The sequence below is a fragment of the Erpetoichthys calabaricus genome, chromosome 13 (genome assembly GCF_900747795.2).
Source record: "Erpetoichthys calabaricus chromosome 13, fErpCal1.3, whole genome shotgun sequence".
In the NCBI taxonomy this organism is placed as follows: domain Eukaryota; kingdom Metazoa; phylum Chordata; class Cladistia; order Polypteriformes; family Polypteridae; genus Erpetoichthys; species Erpetoichthys calabaricus.
In genome coordinates, this window is record NC_041406.2 from 104,642,060 (window position 1) to 104,654,015 (window position 11,956).

General features: G+C 38.2%; 1 protein-coding gene across 3 annotated transcripts; it reads left to right on the plus strand.

The window, feature by feature from the left end:
* Positions 1-86: 86 nt before the first annotated feature.
* alg2 (ALG2 alpha-1,3/1,6-mannosyltransferase) lies at positions 87-11,349 on the plus strand. 3 transcript variants are annotated; one of them, XM_028817408.2, is made up of 3 exons: positions 87-130; positions 9,218-9,581; positions 10,382-11,349. In XM_028817408.2, exons 1-3 carry the CDS (start codon positions 99-101, stop codon positions 11,279-11,281), a joined length of 1,296 nt encoding a protein of 431 aa, XP_028673241.2. In that variant the 5' UTR covers positions 87-98; the 3' UTR covers positions 11,282-11,349. The 3 variants fall into 3 exon arrangements, with proteins under 3 accessions (XP_028673241.2, XP_028673242.2, XP_028673240.2); XM_028817409.2 differs by lacking the exon at positions 87-130 and adding an exon at positions 139-336; XM_028817407.2 differs by lacking the exon at positions 87-130 and adding an exon at positions 139-262.
* Positions 11,350-11,956: the final 607 nt, after the last annotated feature.

Genomic DNA, 11,956 nt, shown 5'->3' on the forward strand with positions numbered 1-11,956 from the left:
AATTAGGCATTTGATATTTTGCATTTTGTTTGATTATTTTTTTAAATTAAAATTACGCTATTGAGGACATGCTTAAGTCAGCTATGTGCGATACGCTGATGTGTCCCGACAGCCAGCGGGCCAAAATCAGGTGAGCCGTAGAGCTAGTCATAGAGAGTGAGTGGTTATTAGCGAAGTACAGGAATCTGATGTGGGAACAATATGGGATCTTAGAATCCAAAACATATATGTATATACACACCTCAAGGCAGTTGGAGCAAGGGTAATCATCGTTTTATTTTTGTTCATACAGAAGTAGGAAGCGTGCAACTGACGGTCTCCTTTTGAATCCTAAGGGTATCCTACCGTTTTATTCTTTTTTTGTTATTCTTTTGGTGTAAAACGATATTAATTTTGCTGATATGCGTTCCAGAACTGCAGTTTGTTTAAAGTTTAATAAGTGAAAACGCATTTTTAAGCATTGGTTTTTGTACAGTATGTGTTATTTGTTGTATTCTGGTTGTTTTGTAACAAAGTCCATAAACATGCCAAATTGAGCAGAATGTTCTGAAGCAAGCAAAGATTCTACGTATAAAATGTAACTCTTCTATTTTCCAAATAAAAACGGTAGGATTCTGTCATCCGTGGTTTGTGGAAATGCTGTCGTGAACGGAAGGACAGTTTACGTGTTATCATAGGGTGTCGGGTGATATGATTGCTGCATATGTACGAATATAAACTTACCTACCATTTAACTTGAGTTGTAACCCACGTTTTCAACTTAAATGTTAACCAATGAAAGTGATTAATATACACTTATCTTTTTTTATGGAATAACTAAAATGGTACATAGGATGGTGCAGTTACAGAAACTCGTAGCTCCAAGAGACTGGCTTAGTTATAATTTCATTTTAGTTTCCCTCTTTTCCCTTTGTCCACTTAGTATTTTCTTGGGGTATTCTTTCTTGTTGCACATCCCCAAGACAAGCAGGTTAGGTTTAAGTGATGGCTCAAAACTGGCACTGTGTGAAAGTGCCATTTTGGAGGACTGATGACCCATTTAGGTTACATTATGGTCTGCGGTCAGTGCTTTCAGAATAGTTTTGGCCACCCTGTGACCCAATTATCAAATTTAAGAGCATTTAAAAATGGGTGTTTCGATGAAGACCAGCATTAGGCTTCTCAAATAATTGATATCTAATTAAAAATGTGAAATAACCAAATGTAATGAATGCACTTTCAATAGTGGTGGTACAATAAGTTGTATACAGCAGTCTCACTTGAATAATAATTATTTATTTATGTGGCATATTTTCATTCAAAAAGTGTAGCTCAGTGTTCTTCACAAATAGTAAAATAAAAATGACAAAAAGAAAAAGTAAATAAGTATATGTAAGTGTGATATATAAATCATAGCAGAGGTGAGGGAAAATTGTAAATTAATTTAGGCAGTTATAAGTCTTTAATGAGTATAATTGGGGAAAAAAAAATCAATCTCCAGTTTGATAAATATTAAATATATGCGATGATCATATAATGAGGAGGAGGAGGTTGGTTGGAAGCATGCGCGCATAGCGCGTTTCTGCACCCACCACATGGCAAACCACCTAGATTGGGACCCGAGTACAGCGGGTGACACCTCAGCACCACACTGGAGGAGTGCAAGGTCTTTTTTTTTTTAACACGGTAGTTGGAGAGTCAATCCTGCCACCAACCTCCACGTTTTCACTGCAAATTGGAGGACCTGCTTGTAGGGTGGGATGCAGATTAACATCATACCCAGGATGAAACAATTGCAGGTTAAGGAGAGAGAGAAAATAAATCTTAACGGATTTCACTTATGGTTGACCTGTTCTATCCATCCATTTCCTTAATCTGTTTATCCAAGGCAGCTGGACCCAACAAAAAAATGATAACTTTTTTTAATCCTAACCTTACTTTGTATTGTTTGTAGTGATTGTGTAGAAAAATATTTTTAATGTTTTCATAGAGAAAGGAGAGAAACCTTCTGATAAAATTGTATATTTTTTATATGTTACTTAGCTGAAGTACTTTGTAATGGAAGCCTAGAATTTTTAATTTTTTGTTTCATGCATAGTGGAAAGAAATATAATCACATAATAAAACTCAATGGCAGCCTGTGCTGTACAATGGCAAACAACGTGCAAAACATCCCTGGAAAGAAAGGGAAAAAACAATCTTGCATTAATCCACATGTCTGTTTTCCAGTTACTTCTAAGAACATGCAAAAGGAATGCTTTTTTTGGGTAAACTATTGTTAAATAATTGCTTTTTGAATATCAGAGGATACATAAATAGGAATCCCAAAGACTCACGGGATTGAAATTTTCATTTGAAGACCTGAATCTCCTTGTCGCGTGTTGGTCAAGAGTCCTATCTTTTAATCAAAAACTCAATCCTGTGGATCTTTGGGATTCCTGTTTGCATACACACAGATAAAAACTACCGGAATTATCAAACTTTATATTATCAAAAAAACTTTGTTTTGCATATTTTGATAAGTGATTGGATAACAGATGTGAATTATACATCACAAATAACATGAGATTTTATTTTTTCTATTTTTCCTTGAATGTTTTTCACAGTGCTTGGCATTGCACAGCACTGGCCACCATTAAGTTCTCTTATGTGATAACTTTTTCTCTTCAATCTGGAAGAGAACATTAAGTGGAAAAAAATTATTGGCACCAGTACAAAGTACAATGGGTAACTAACATATAATTTTTGGTGTAGTATTTCTTTAATGGGAACTAGCGGAGATCAACAATATTAAAATATCCATGGTGGAAGGGAGGAATCTCAAGTTTCTCATGTTACATAATCTACACATCGGTTATCCAGGCATTTGCTCGCACTGTCCAAAATGCATGTATTTTTTACAACAATATTGTGAAATAAATTCTTCCAGAAAATGAGAGTAGTGCATGAAGTAAAGCGTGTTCAAAGCAAATTTGAGCTTTTGAACTGAAAACCCACCTCCCTCCCATCATTCATTGGTCAAGAACCCTGTCTTCAGTTCAGATTCTCTTCAAATTAAATGTGAATCCTTTTTTAGGGTAAATTTTAAAGTAATATTTTAAAATAATGTTTATTCATTTTTTGCCATCCTTCCAGGATGTGGGTTATGTGCAAGTTTCAAAGGTTTACTTATTATAGTAGAGTCAGTGTCATTAATTTAAATGAGAAAAGATAGAAGCCAATGTAACTGACCCTTGAGTGAAGACCTGACTCAATGGGCAGAGTTTTCCTCTTATGTGGTCTCTTTGTTTTCCCCTCTTAGCCAGTCTCAAAAATACTTTTTGGCAGGTACCATTAATGCCAACTGTAGTTTATTTAAGCATTAATCTTTTTTGTAGAACCATATTATATGCTCTGTAAAAAGTCAAGTAAAGCCTACCTAGTTTGTTGATTTGTCTATCAACCTAGTTTCCTATTCAAAATGGCCTAACACATTGTTTCTCCTAACTCCAAACTGGCTTTTTTCTTTTATTTTAAAGCTTGTAGCTTTCTAATGTACTATATTTCTAGTTATTATTATCTTAATCTTAATGTCAGTCAGTCAGTCGGTCATTATCCAACCCGCTATATCCTAACATAGGATCACGGGGGTCTGCTGGATCCAATCCCAGCCAACACAGGGCACAAGGCAAGAACAAACCCAGGCAGGGCCAGGTGTTTTTGGTCCATGGCTGAGTGTGTAATCAACAAGTTATCAATTCAGTCCTCCACATTAAAGGCTAATCCCTTTCAGTCTAAGGCAGGAAATATTTTGAGCTCACTTGACTAAATCAGGTTTACATTTTTGACTTGGTCAGGACTCTAATCCCTAGCTGTTTTATATGATTTGCATATGATGTCATTAGTAAGAAGTGTAACCTCATTTAGGTTTATTAGCACAAATTAATAAACTATTCCCCTTCAGAACAGATTCAGGTTCTGCGGCAGTGTAAAAACATTTAGCCAGTCTGGCTGAGTGTCAGCAAACAACTGATTTGCGTTGTTGAAGGAGCTTAAGACTGAAGAACACTGCCAGTGAGACATTTTTACAATTTACAGTTTAGTTTGTTTTAACACTGATAAAACTGTGCAATTCTTTACTTGTCACAAATCAGGAAAGTTGTACAGTATTATTTTAAGGTAATGCCATACTTTAACCAATTAAACCAAGAAAAATGTGCCTCGGCACCCTCCACACCTCACAACTGTTATTACAGGTTTCTTTCATGTTGTGTGATTATGATGGGTTACTTCGCAACTCTTTCTGCTTATTTGTTAGTTCACGTATTTTCTATTGTTAAGCCAGTACTAAGTTATTCTTATTTGCATTTGTTCCCCTGGTAAAAAATATGTCAAAGGGGTTTTCAATCTGCTGCCCACCCCCTTGAACACAACAAGGTAATAGGGATGCGCTGATCGATCGGCCACCAATCAAATCAGACAATTTTCACTAAAAGCTGCTTGACCAATATTTTCAGCCCCTGCTTTTCTAAGCATTACAGTAAAAAAAGTTGTAGTGCTCCTTTACGCCAGGTATTATGGTAGCTGAGCCAACACACAGAGCAAGGGCTACTTACTGTAAGCTTGTTTTTATCAGAGAGTAAGAGACAATTGGAATTTTAGCCTTTACATTAATGAAAGTGGAGGAATATACTGAGAAAAAGGAATCGGAGATGGTCTGAATTCATTAAATTAGATATTTTTTGGCTTTTTATTTTGTCATTTAAATTAAAACAGATACCATTTGAGTTTGGACAGCGAGCTGTTTTTTAAGTAAAGCAGCCTTTATTTTTAATTGGAAAAAGAATGAATGATGAATTTGAAATTGCTACATTGTAAAGAGTAGGATTTTTTAAAGATTTGTACAATGTCTATTATTCGTTGCTGTGTGTCATTGGGCATACGTTTTGGTACTACATAATTAAATTGGTAATCCATATTTTAATTACACCTCAAGAATTATGAATGTCTGGCAAATACACTAAAGAAAAAAAAAACACACCTGTATAAATATAGTAAATGTAGGTTTTAACACAAATAGCTTTAGTGCAATTAATGATTTTAAAATGATTAAAACCTATGAGTGCATGTACAGTGTATCTGGAAAGTATTCACAGCGCATCACTTTTTCCACATTTTATTATGTTACAGCCTTATTCCAAAATGGATTAAATTCATTTTTTTCCTCAGAATTCTACACACAACACCCCATAATGACAATGTGAAAAAAGTTTACTTGAGGTTTTTGCAAATTTATTAAAAATAAAAAAACTGAGAAATCACATGTACATAAGTATTCACAGCCTTTGCTCAATACTTTGTTGTTGCACCTTTGGCAGCAATTACAGCCTCAAGTCTCTGAATATGATGCCACAAGCTTGGCACACCTATCCTTGGCCAGTTTCGCCCATTCCTCTTTGCAGCACCTCTCAAGCTCCATCAGGTTGGATGGGAAGCGTCGGTGCACAGCCATTTTAAGATCTCTCCAGAGATGTTCAATCGGATTCAAGTCTGGGCTCTGGCTGGGCCACTCAAGGACATTCACAGAGTTGTCCTGAAGCCACTCCTTTGATATCTTGACTGTGTGCTTAGGGTCGTTGTCCTGCTGAAAGATGAACCGTCGCCCCAGTCTGAGGTCAAGAGCGCTCTGGAGCAGGTTTTCATCCAGGATGTCTCTGTACATTGCTGCAGTCATCTTTCCCTTTATCCTGACTAGTCTTCTAGTCCCTGCTGCTGAAAAACATCCCCACAGCATGATGCTGCCACCACCATGCTTCACTGTAGGGATGGTATTGGCCTGGTGATGAGCAGTGCCTGGTTTCCTCCAAATGTGACGCCTGGCATTCACACCAAAAAGTTCAATCTTTGTCTCATCAGACCATAGAATTTTCTTTCTCATGGTCTGAGAGTCCTTCAGGTGCCTTTTGGCAAACTCCAGGCGGACTGCCATGTGCCTTTTACTAAGGAGTGGCTTCCGTCTGGCCACTCTACCGTACAGGCCTGATTGGTGGATTGTCTGCAGAGATGGTTGTCCTTCTGGAAGGTTCTCCTCTCTCCACAGAGGACCTCTGACAGAGTGACCATCGAGTTCTTGGTCACCTCCCTGACTAAGGCCCTTCTCCCCCGATCACTCAGTTTAGATGGCTGGCCAGCTCTAGGAAGAGTCCTGGTGGTTTCGAACTTCTTCCACTTACGGATGATGGAGGCCACTGTGCTCATTAGGACCTTCAAAGCAGCTGAAATTTTTCTGTAACCTTCCCCAGATTTGTGCCTCGAGACAATCCTGTCTCGGAGGTCTACAGACAATTCCTTTGACTTCATGCTTGGTTTGTGCTCTGACATGAACTGTCAACTGTGGGACCTTATATAGACAGGTGTGTGCCTTTCCAAATCATGTCCAATCAACTGAATTTATCACAGGTGGACTCCAGTTAAACGGCAGAAACATCTCAAGGATGATCAGGGGAAACCGGATGCATCTGAGCTCAATTTTGAGCTTCATGGCAAAGGCTGTGAATACTTATGTACATGTGCTTTCTCAATTTTTTTATTTTTAATAAATTTGCAAAAATCTCAAGTAAATTTTTTTCACGTTGTCATTATGGGGTGTTGTGTGTAGAATTCTGAGGAAAAAAATGAATTTAATCCATTTTGGAATAAGGCTGTAACATAACAAAATGTGGAAAAAGTGATGCGCTGTGATTACTTTCCGGATGCACTGTATATTTACATTTAAGAAGCATTTAATTGTCAATATTAATTAAATGATTGTGTGAGAATATATACATAAATCTATATATTTTTTTGTTAGAGAAATGGTGAAAAGCACTTTTTTTTTCTTAAACTTTATTTCAGATAAGCACATTACAGAAAATTTTAAACAATATGGCTACGTGTAATTATGAGAAGTGTTTTATTTTCTTTTATGCCATATATATATTATGGGTAAAAAATTTTGTATATACAGTAATCCCTCCTCCATCGCGGGGGTTGCGTTCCAGAGCCACCCGCGAAATAAGAAAATCCGCGAAGTAGAAACCATATGTTTATATGGTTATTTTTATATTGTCATGCTTGGGTCACATATTTGCGCAGAAACACAGGAGGTTGTAGAGAGACAGGAACGTTATTCAAACACTGCAAACAAACATTTGTCTCTTTTTCAAAAGTTTAAACTGTGCTCCATGACAAGACAGAGATGACAGTTCCGTCTCACAATTAAAAGAATGCAAACATATTTTCCTCTTCAAAGGAGTGCGTGTCAGGAGCAGTGACTGTCAGAGAGAAAAGCAAACAAATCAGTAGGGCTGTTTGGCTTTTAAGTATGCGAAGCACCGCGGCACAAAGCTGTTGAAGGCGGCAGCTCACACCCCCTCCGTCAGGAGCAGACAAAGAGAGAGAGAGAGAGAGACCGAGTTTGTTTTTCAATCAAAAATCAATACGTGCCCTTCGAGCTTTTAAGTATGCGAAGCACCGTGCAGCATGTCGTTTCAGGAAGCAGCTGCACAAAAGATAGCAACGTGAAGATAATCTTTCAGCATTTTTAGACGAGCGTCCGTATCGTCTAGGTGTACGAACAGCCCCCCTGCTCAATCCCCCTACGTCAGGATCAGAGAAGGTCCGCGCAAGAGAGAGAGAAAAGTAAGCTGGTTAGCTTCTCAGCCATCTGCCAATAGCGTCCCTTGTATGAAATCAACTGGGCAAACCAACTGAGGAAGCATGTACCAGAAATTAAAAGACCCATTGTCCGCAGAAATCCGCAAACCAGCAAAAAATCTGCGGTATATATTTAAATATGCTTACATATAAAATCCACGATGGAGTGAAGCCGCGAAAGGCAAAGCGCGATATAGCGAGGGATTACTGTAATTCTAAAAATACCAAAGTCAACACTTTATTATGGGACATAACACTTCTATGCATCTGGTTATGCAGGAGCTTTGTGTAAAAAGTTTTTTTAAAGGGACAAGCGAAAAATAATCGGAATTGGTCGATCAAATACATGCAATCACGTGTTTAACATTGCATTATATGTAAAGGCTCATAATCCACTCATAAAGTGTTTGTCTGTCAAATCAGTTCATTAGAACATTTTATAGTGTCTTGTGAGTGCTTTTAATTATTTGTTCTTAATCCCTTGCACGCCGTGCAAATGCAACTGGAAGACAATTAGGAGGCAATTCATGCAAAAGAGGAGAGCTGACGGCAGTCAAGGGACATTGTCCTCTAAATCTGAGAGTCAGGAAATTAAAAGATCAAGTGAGCTGTATGCCAAATAACTGTTAGCAGTATGAAGGTGGCAATTCAACTTGCTGACACCCCTTGTATTTCTTACCAGTAGTACAGGTAATCCTCATTATATGTGCACACATTTTCTCTGGAATGTCCTGCATGAAGTTGCATTTTTGTCTCAAGGATGACAATCTGCAATTTGAACATTGGTGTGCTGTCCTCCATCTATCTGCTGACTAGAAGAATTAATGTCTCCTAGTCAGCATGAGAAAATTCACTAATATAAGCATTTGTTATTGGTGAAAAGTTTGCTGTTTTCAAAACTGATGAAGACAATTTGTTGAGGATGTTTTTAATTCATAATCCTACAAACATGTTTGGTTGGTTGAGTTGTGTACCTACTAATTATTAAAAAGGTGGAGTAGTTTCTCTTTGTTTAGTGCTCTTCTTCACTGATATTTTTTATAAAGATGTGATGTAAAACATATTAAGCAAATATTGAAGGTATTACCAGGTGATCATATACATTCTGTCAAAGCCTAGCATTTAGTGTTGTTTTCAGGAAAAGCTGTTCAGTTTTTTTTTTTGTTTTTTTTTGTTTGTGTGTGCAGCCCTCTTAGTTTGTTAACAGTGCTGTGGCCCTCAGTAAAACAAGTTGAGAATCCTTCCTGCAAAGTGGTCAATCTTCCCAGTTTTGCATATGTTGGAACTCTGTCAGGCCATTATGCCTCAGGAGTTTGATTTACAGTTAGGGCACTATCTCTAAGGAGTTTGCATGTTCTTCCTGTATTCTCTTGGGTATTGCCCCCTCTCCGTGGTGCAGTCCTGGGTTTGTTTCCTGCTTTTCGCTCATTGTTGCTTAGAGGTGCTCTATTCACAGTTCCAGCTGTGACTCAACACAGCCATGTATTTACAAAATGAAAGACTGAATATTCAATAATGACACCATTATGATTAAAATGATATTTTCACTTTTTGTATTGTACAGGACAGTCCTTTATTTACTTGATCTGTGCACGACACAGTTCCTCACTCACCAAGGTATGGTGAACGTCGTGTTTCTCCACCCGGACCTGGGCATTGGTGGCGCTGAAAGGCTGGTAGTGGATGCTGCTTTGGCACTGAGATCTAAAGGCTGCAACATTCAAATATGGACAGCACATTATGACCCTGACCATTGTTTCTCTGAAACTAAAGACTCCGGGATCCCAATTGTCTGTGTTGGTGACTGGCTTCCTAGGAGTATTCTTGGCTATTTCCATGCAGTATGTGCCTATATCCGCATGATTTATGTCACCTGGTACCTCATCTTTCTCAGCGGTGTTGAGTTTGAAGTGGTATTTTGTGACCAGGTTAGTAGTGCTGGTGATTATTATTGTTCTATTTTTGGCAGACATCTTTACACAAGGTTATGACTTAAAAGATCAGTGTAATTTTTTAACACTTGAAAACTAGGTATAATGATAGTATAGTGATGCTCAAGGTTATATCCAATCCAATTTTGGGATTGTGGCGGTAGTCTTTGGATTTATAGTTCCTCAGTGGCACAGTGATTATCAAATAAAATGGCTCTCCAGACTTGGTGACATTGGCTGCAGATTTAAATTATTTGGCCATTGTTCAGATGGAGTGGCTTAAAGATATAAGATTTATTGGTAATTTCTCTAATATTACCAAATTTTAAGAATTTAACTCAAACCTGCCTAGAAGATGAAAGTGAGTAACCTTGGGGATCCTCAAGATGAGCTAAGGAACTAGGGGTCATATGTATTGTTTATTTTAACTTTATACCATAAAATGTAATACGAATGCAATTTTCTTTTGTCCAATGGTGCATAAAAGTTATAATTGTTTACAGATCCAGTGGACATCTTTAAATCTCTGCTTTTAAAATGTTTTGTCTTGTTAGTTTCCCTGGCTACCACCCAGGCAGTATAGGTAGATTTCTAATTAGGTACAATGTTTGAACTTCTCATGTCATTTTAGAGCTTAGTGAGATCCTTAACTGTGAACTCCTGGCTTATGATATTGTACACATGTATATGATTAGGTTAAGAGCATGTACAGTTTAAGCCAATGAATTAGCTTGATAGGGTGTGAGTAATGATGACCATGTCAGACCTCAGTCCATAACTCTCTGTTTATCATCTAGGTGTCTGCATGCATCCCTGTGCTCCGATTTGCAAGGAGGAGAAAGAAGGTGCTCTTCTATTGCCATTTTCCTGACCAGCTCCTTGCAGAGCGCAAGACTGCTATCAAGCAACTTTACAGGGCTCCCCTAGACTATCTAGAAGAATTAACAACTGGTATGGCTGATTGCATTGTGGTCAACAGCCAGTTCACAGCAGGTGTCTTCAAGCACACGTTCAAGTCTTTGTCTGCTCTGCAAGTAGATGTTCTGTATCCATCACTAAATTTTACTATATTTGACACTCGGCCTAATGATCTTGAAGGTCTTATTCCAGAGCACAAAAAGATTGTGTTTCTTTCAATTAACAGATATGAAAGGAAGAAGAACTTGCCTCTTGCCCTGGAAGCCCTAAACCAACTGCACAGCAAAATTTCTGCAGATGAGTGGCAGAAAGTACACCTTGTCATGGCGGGTGGTTATGACGACAGAGTTCTGGAAAATGTGGAGCATTACAAGGAGCTGAAAGCCTTGTCTGACACACTTGGTTTAGCCGACCATGTCACTTATCTTCGGTCCTTTTCAGACACACAGAAGATTTCCCTTTTACACAACTGTTCTTGTGTCCTCTACACCCCCAGCAATGAGCATTTTGGGATTGTGCCATTAGAAGCAATGTACACACGGTGTCCTGTAATTGCTGTTAATTCAGGAGGGCCACTCGAATCGATTGCTGATGGTGAGACTGGGTTTCTTTGTGATCCACAGCCTAAGTTGTTTGCGGAGGCCATGGAGAAATTTGTGAAAGATCCAATCCTTAAGAAAAAGATGGGAGAGGCTGGCAGACAGCAGGTTTTAAAACTGTTTTCACCAGAAGCTTTTGCTACGCAACTTTATCATTATGTATGTAAACTGTCAGAGTAAAACGGACCTCTTTTGTAGAGATGCTGTTTGTGATAAATTTTGATCAATAAATGTTTTCATAAACTGCATTTAGGGGTGTTTTGGCTGTAATTTTACTTGTTGTGTGGAGAAAAAGAGATTAAGTATTGAGGTAAGGCGTTCTCTTTGCATAGGGAGATGGCAGTTTTCAGAAACAGAATGGAATCTGGAGATGATTTGGACAGGTCAGAAATTAATCAGGGGTCATAACTGGGTAAGACGAAATTTAAATAAGCAAAGATTAGGATGTGTAACCAGAATTGTGGTCAAAGAATAGCATATTAATTCATAAGAATAATAATGAAACTTGAAACCAGAGGCAAAAATATAAAGCCCAAAATGTAATTAGTTGTCCGAGAGCAGAAGTTGTCCATTTCATCCATTATCCTAACCTGCTTAGCCAGACCAGGTTCACAGGGCGGCTGCGGTCTATCCTAGCAAGGACTGGGCACACGGCGGGAGGAACACCTGGAGAGGGCGCCAAAACCAGTAAATTCAAAATCTAACAATAAGAAAGACACTAAAGGCTTTTTGTTCATGAATCCAAATGTTGGATGACCAGGGGCCTCATGTATAAACGGTGCGCACGCACAGAAATGTTGCGTACAAACGTTTCCACGCTCAAATCGCGATGTATAAAACCTAAACTTGGCGTAA

Coding starts and splice junctions, on each gene's coding strand:
- alg2 (XM_028817407.2), top strand. CDS start 189: ATGTGGGAACAATATGGGATCTTAGAATCCAAAACATATATGTATATA. Junction 263..9,217: donor TCAAGGCAGTTGGAGCAAGG/GTAATCATCGTT, acceptor TGTATTGTACAG/GACAGTCCTTTATTTACTTG. Junction 9,582..10,381: donor AAGTGGTATTTTGTGACCAG/GTTAGTAGTGCT, acceptor TTTATCATCTAG/GTGTCTGCATGCATCCCTGT.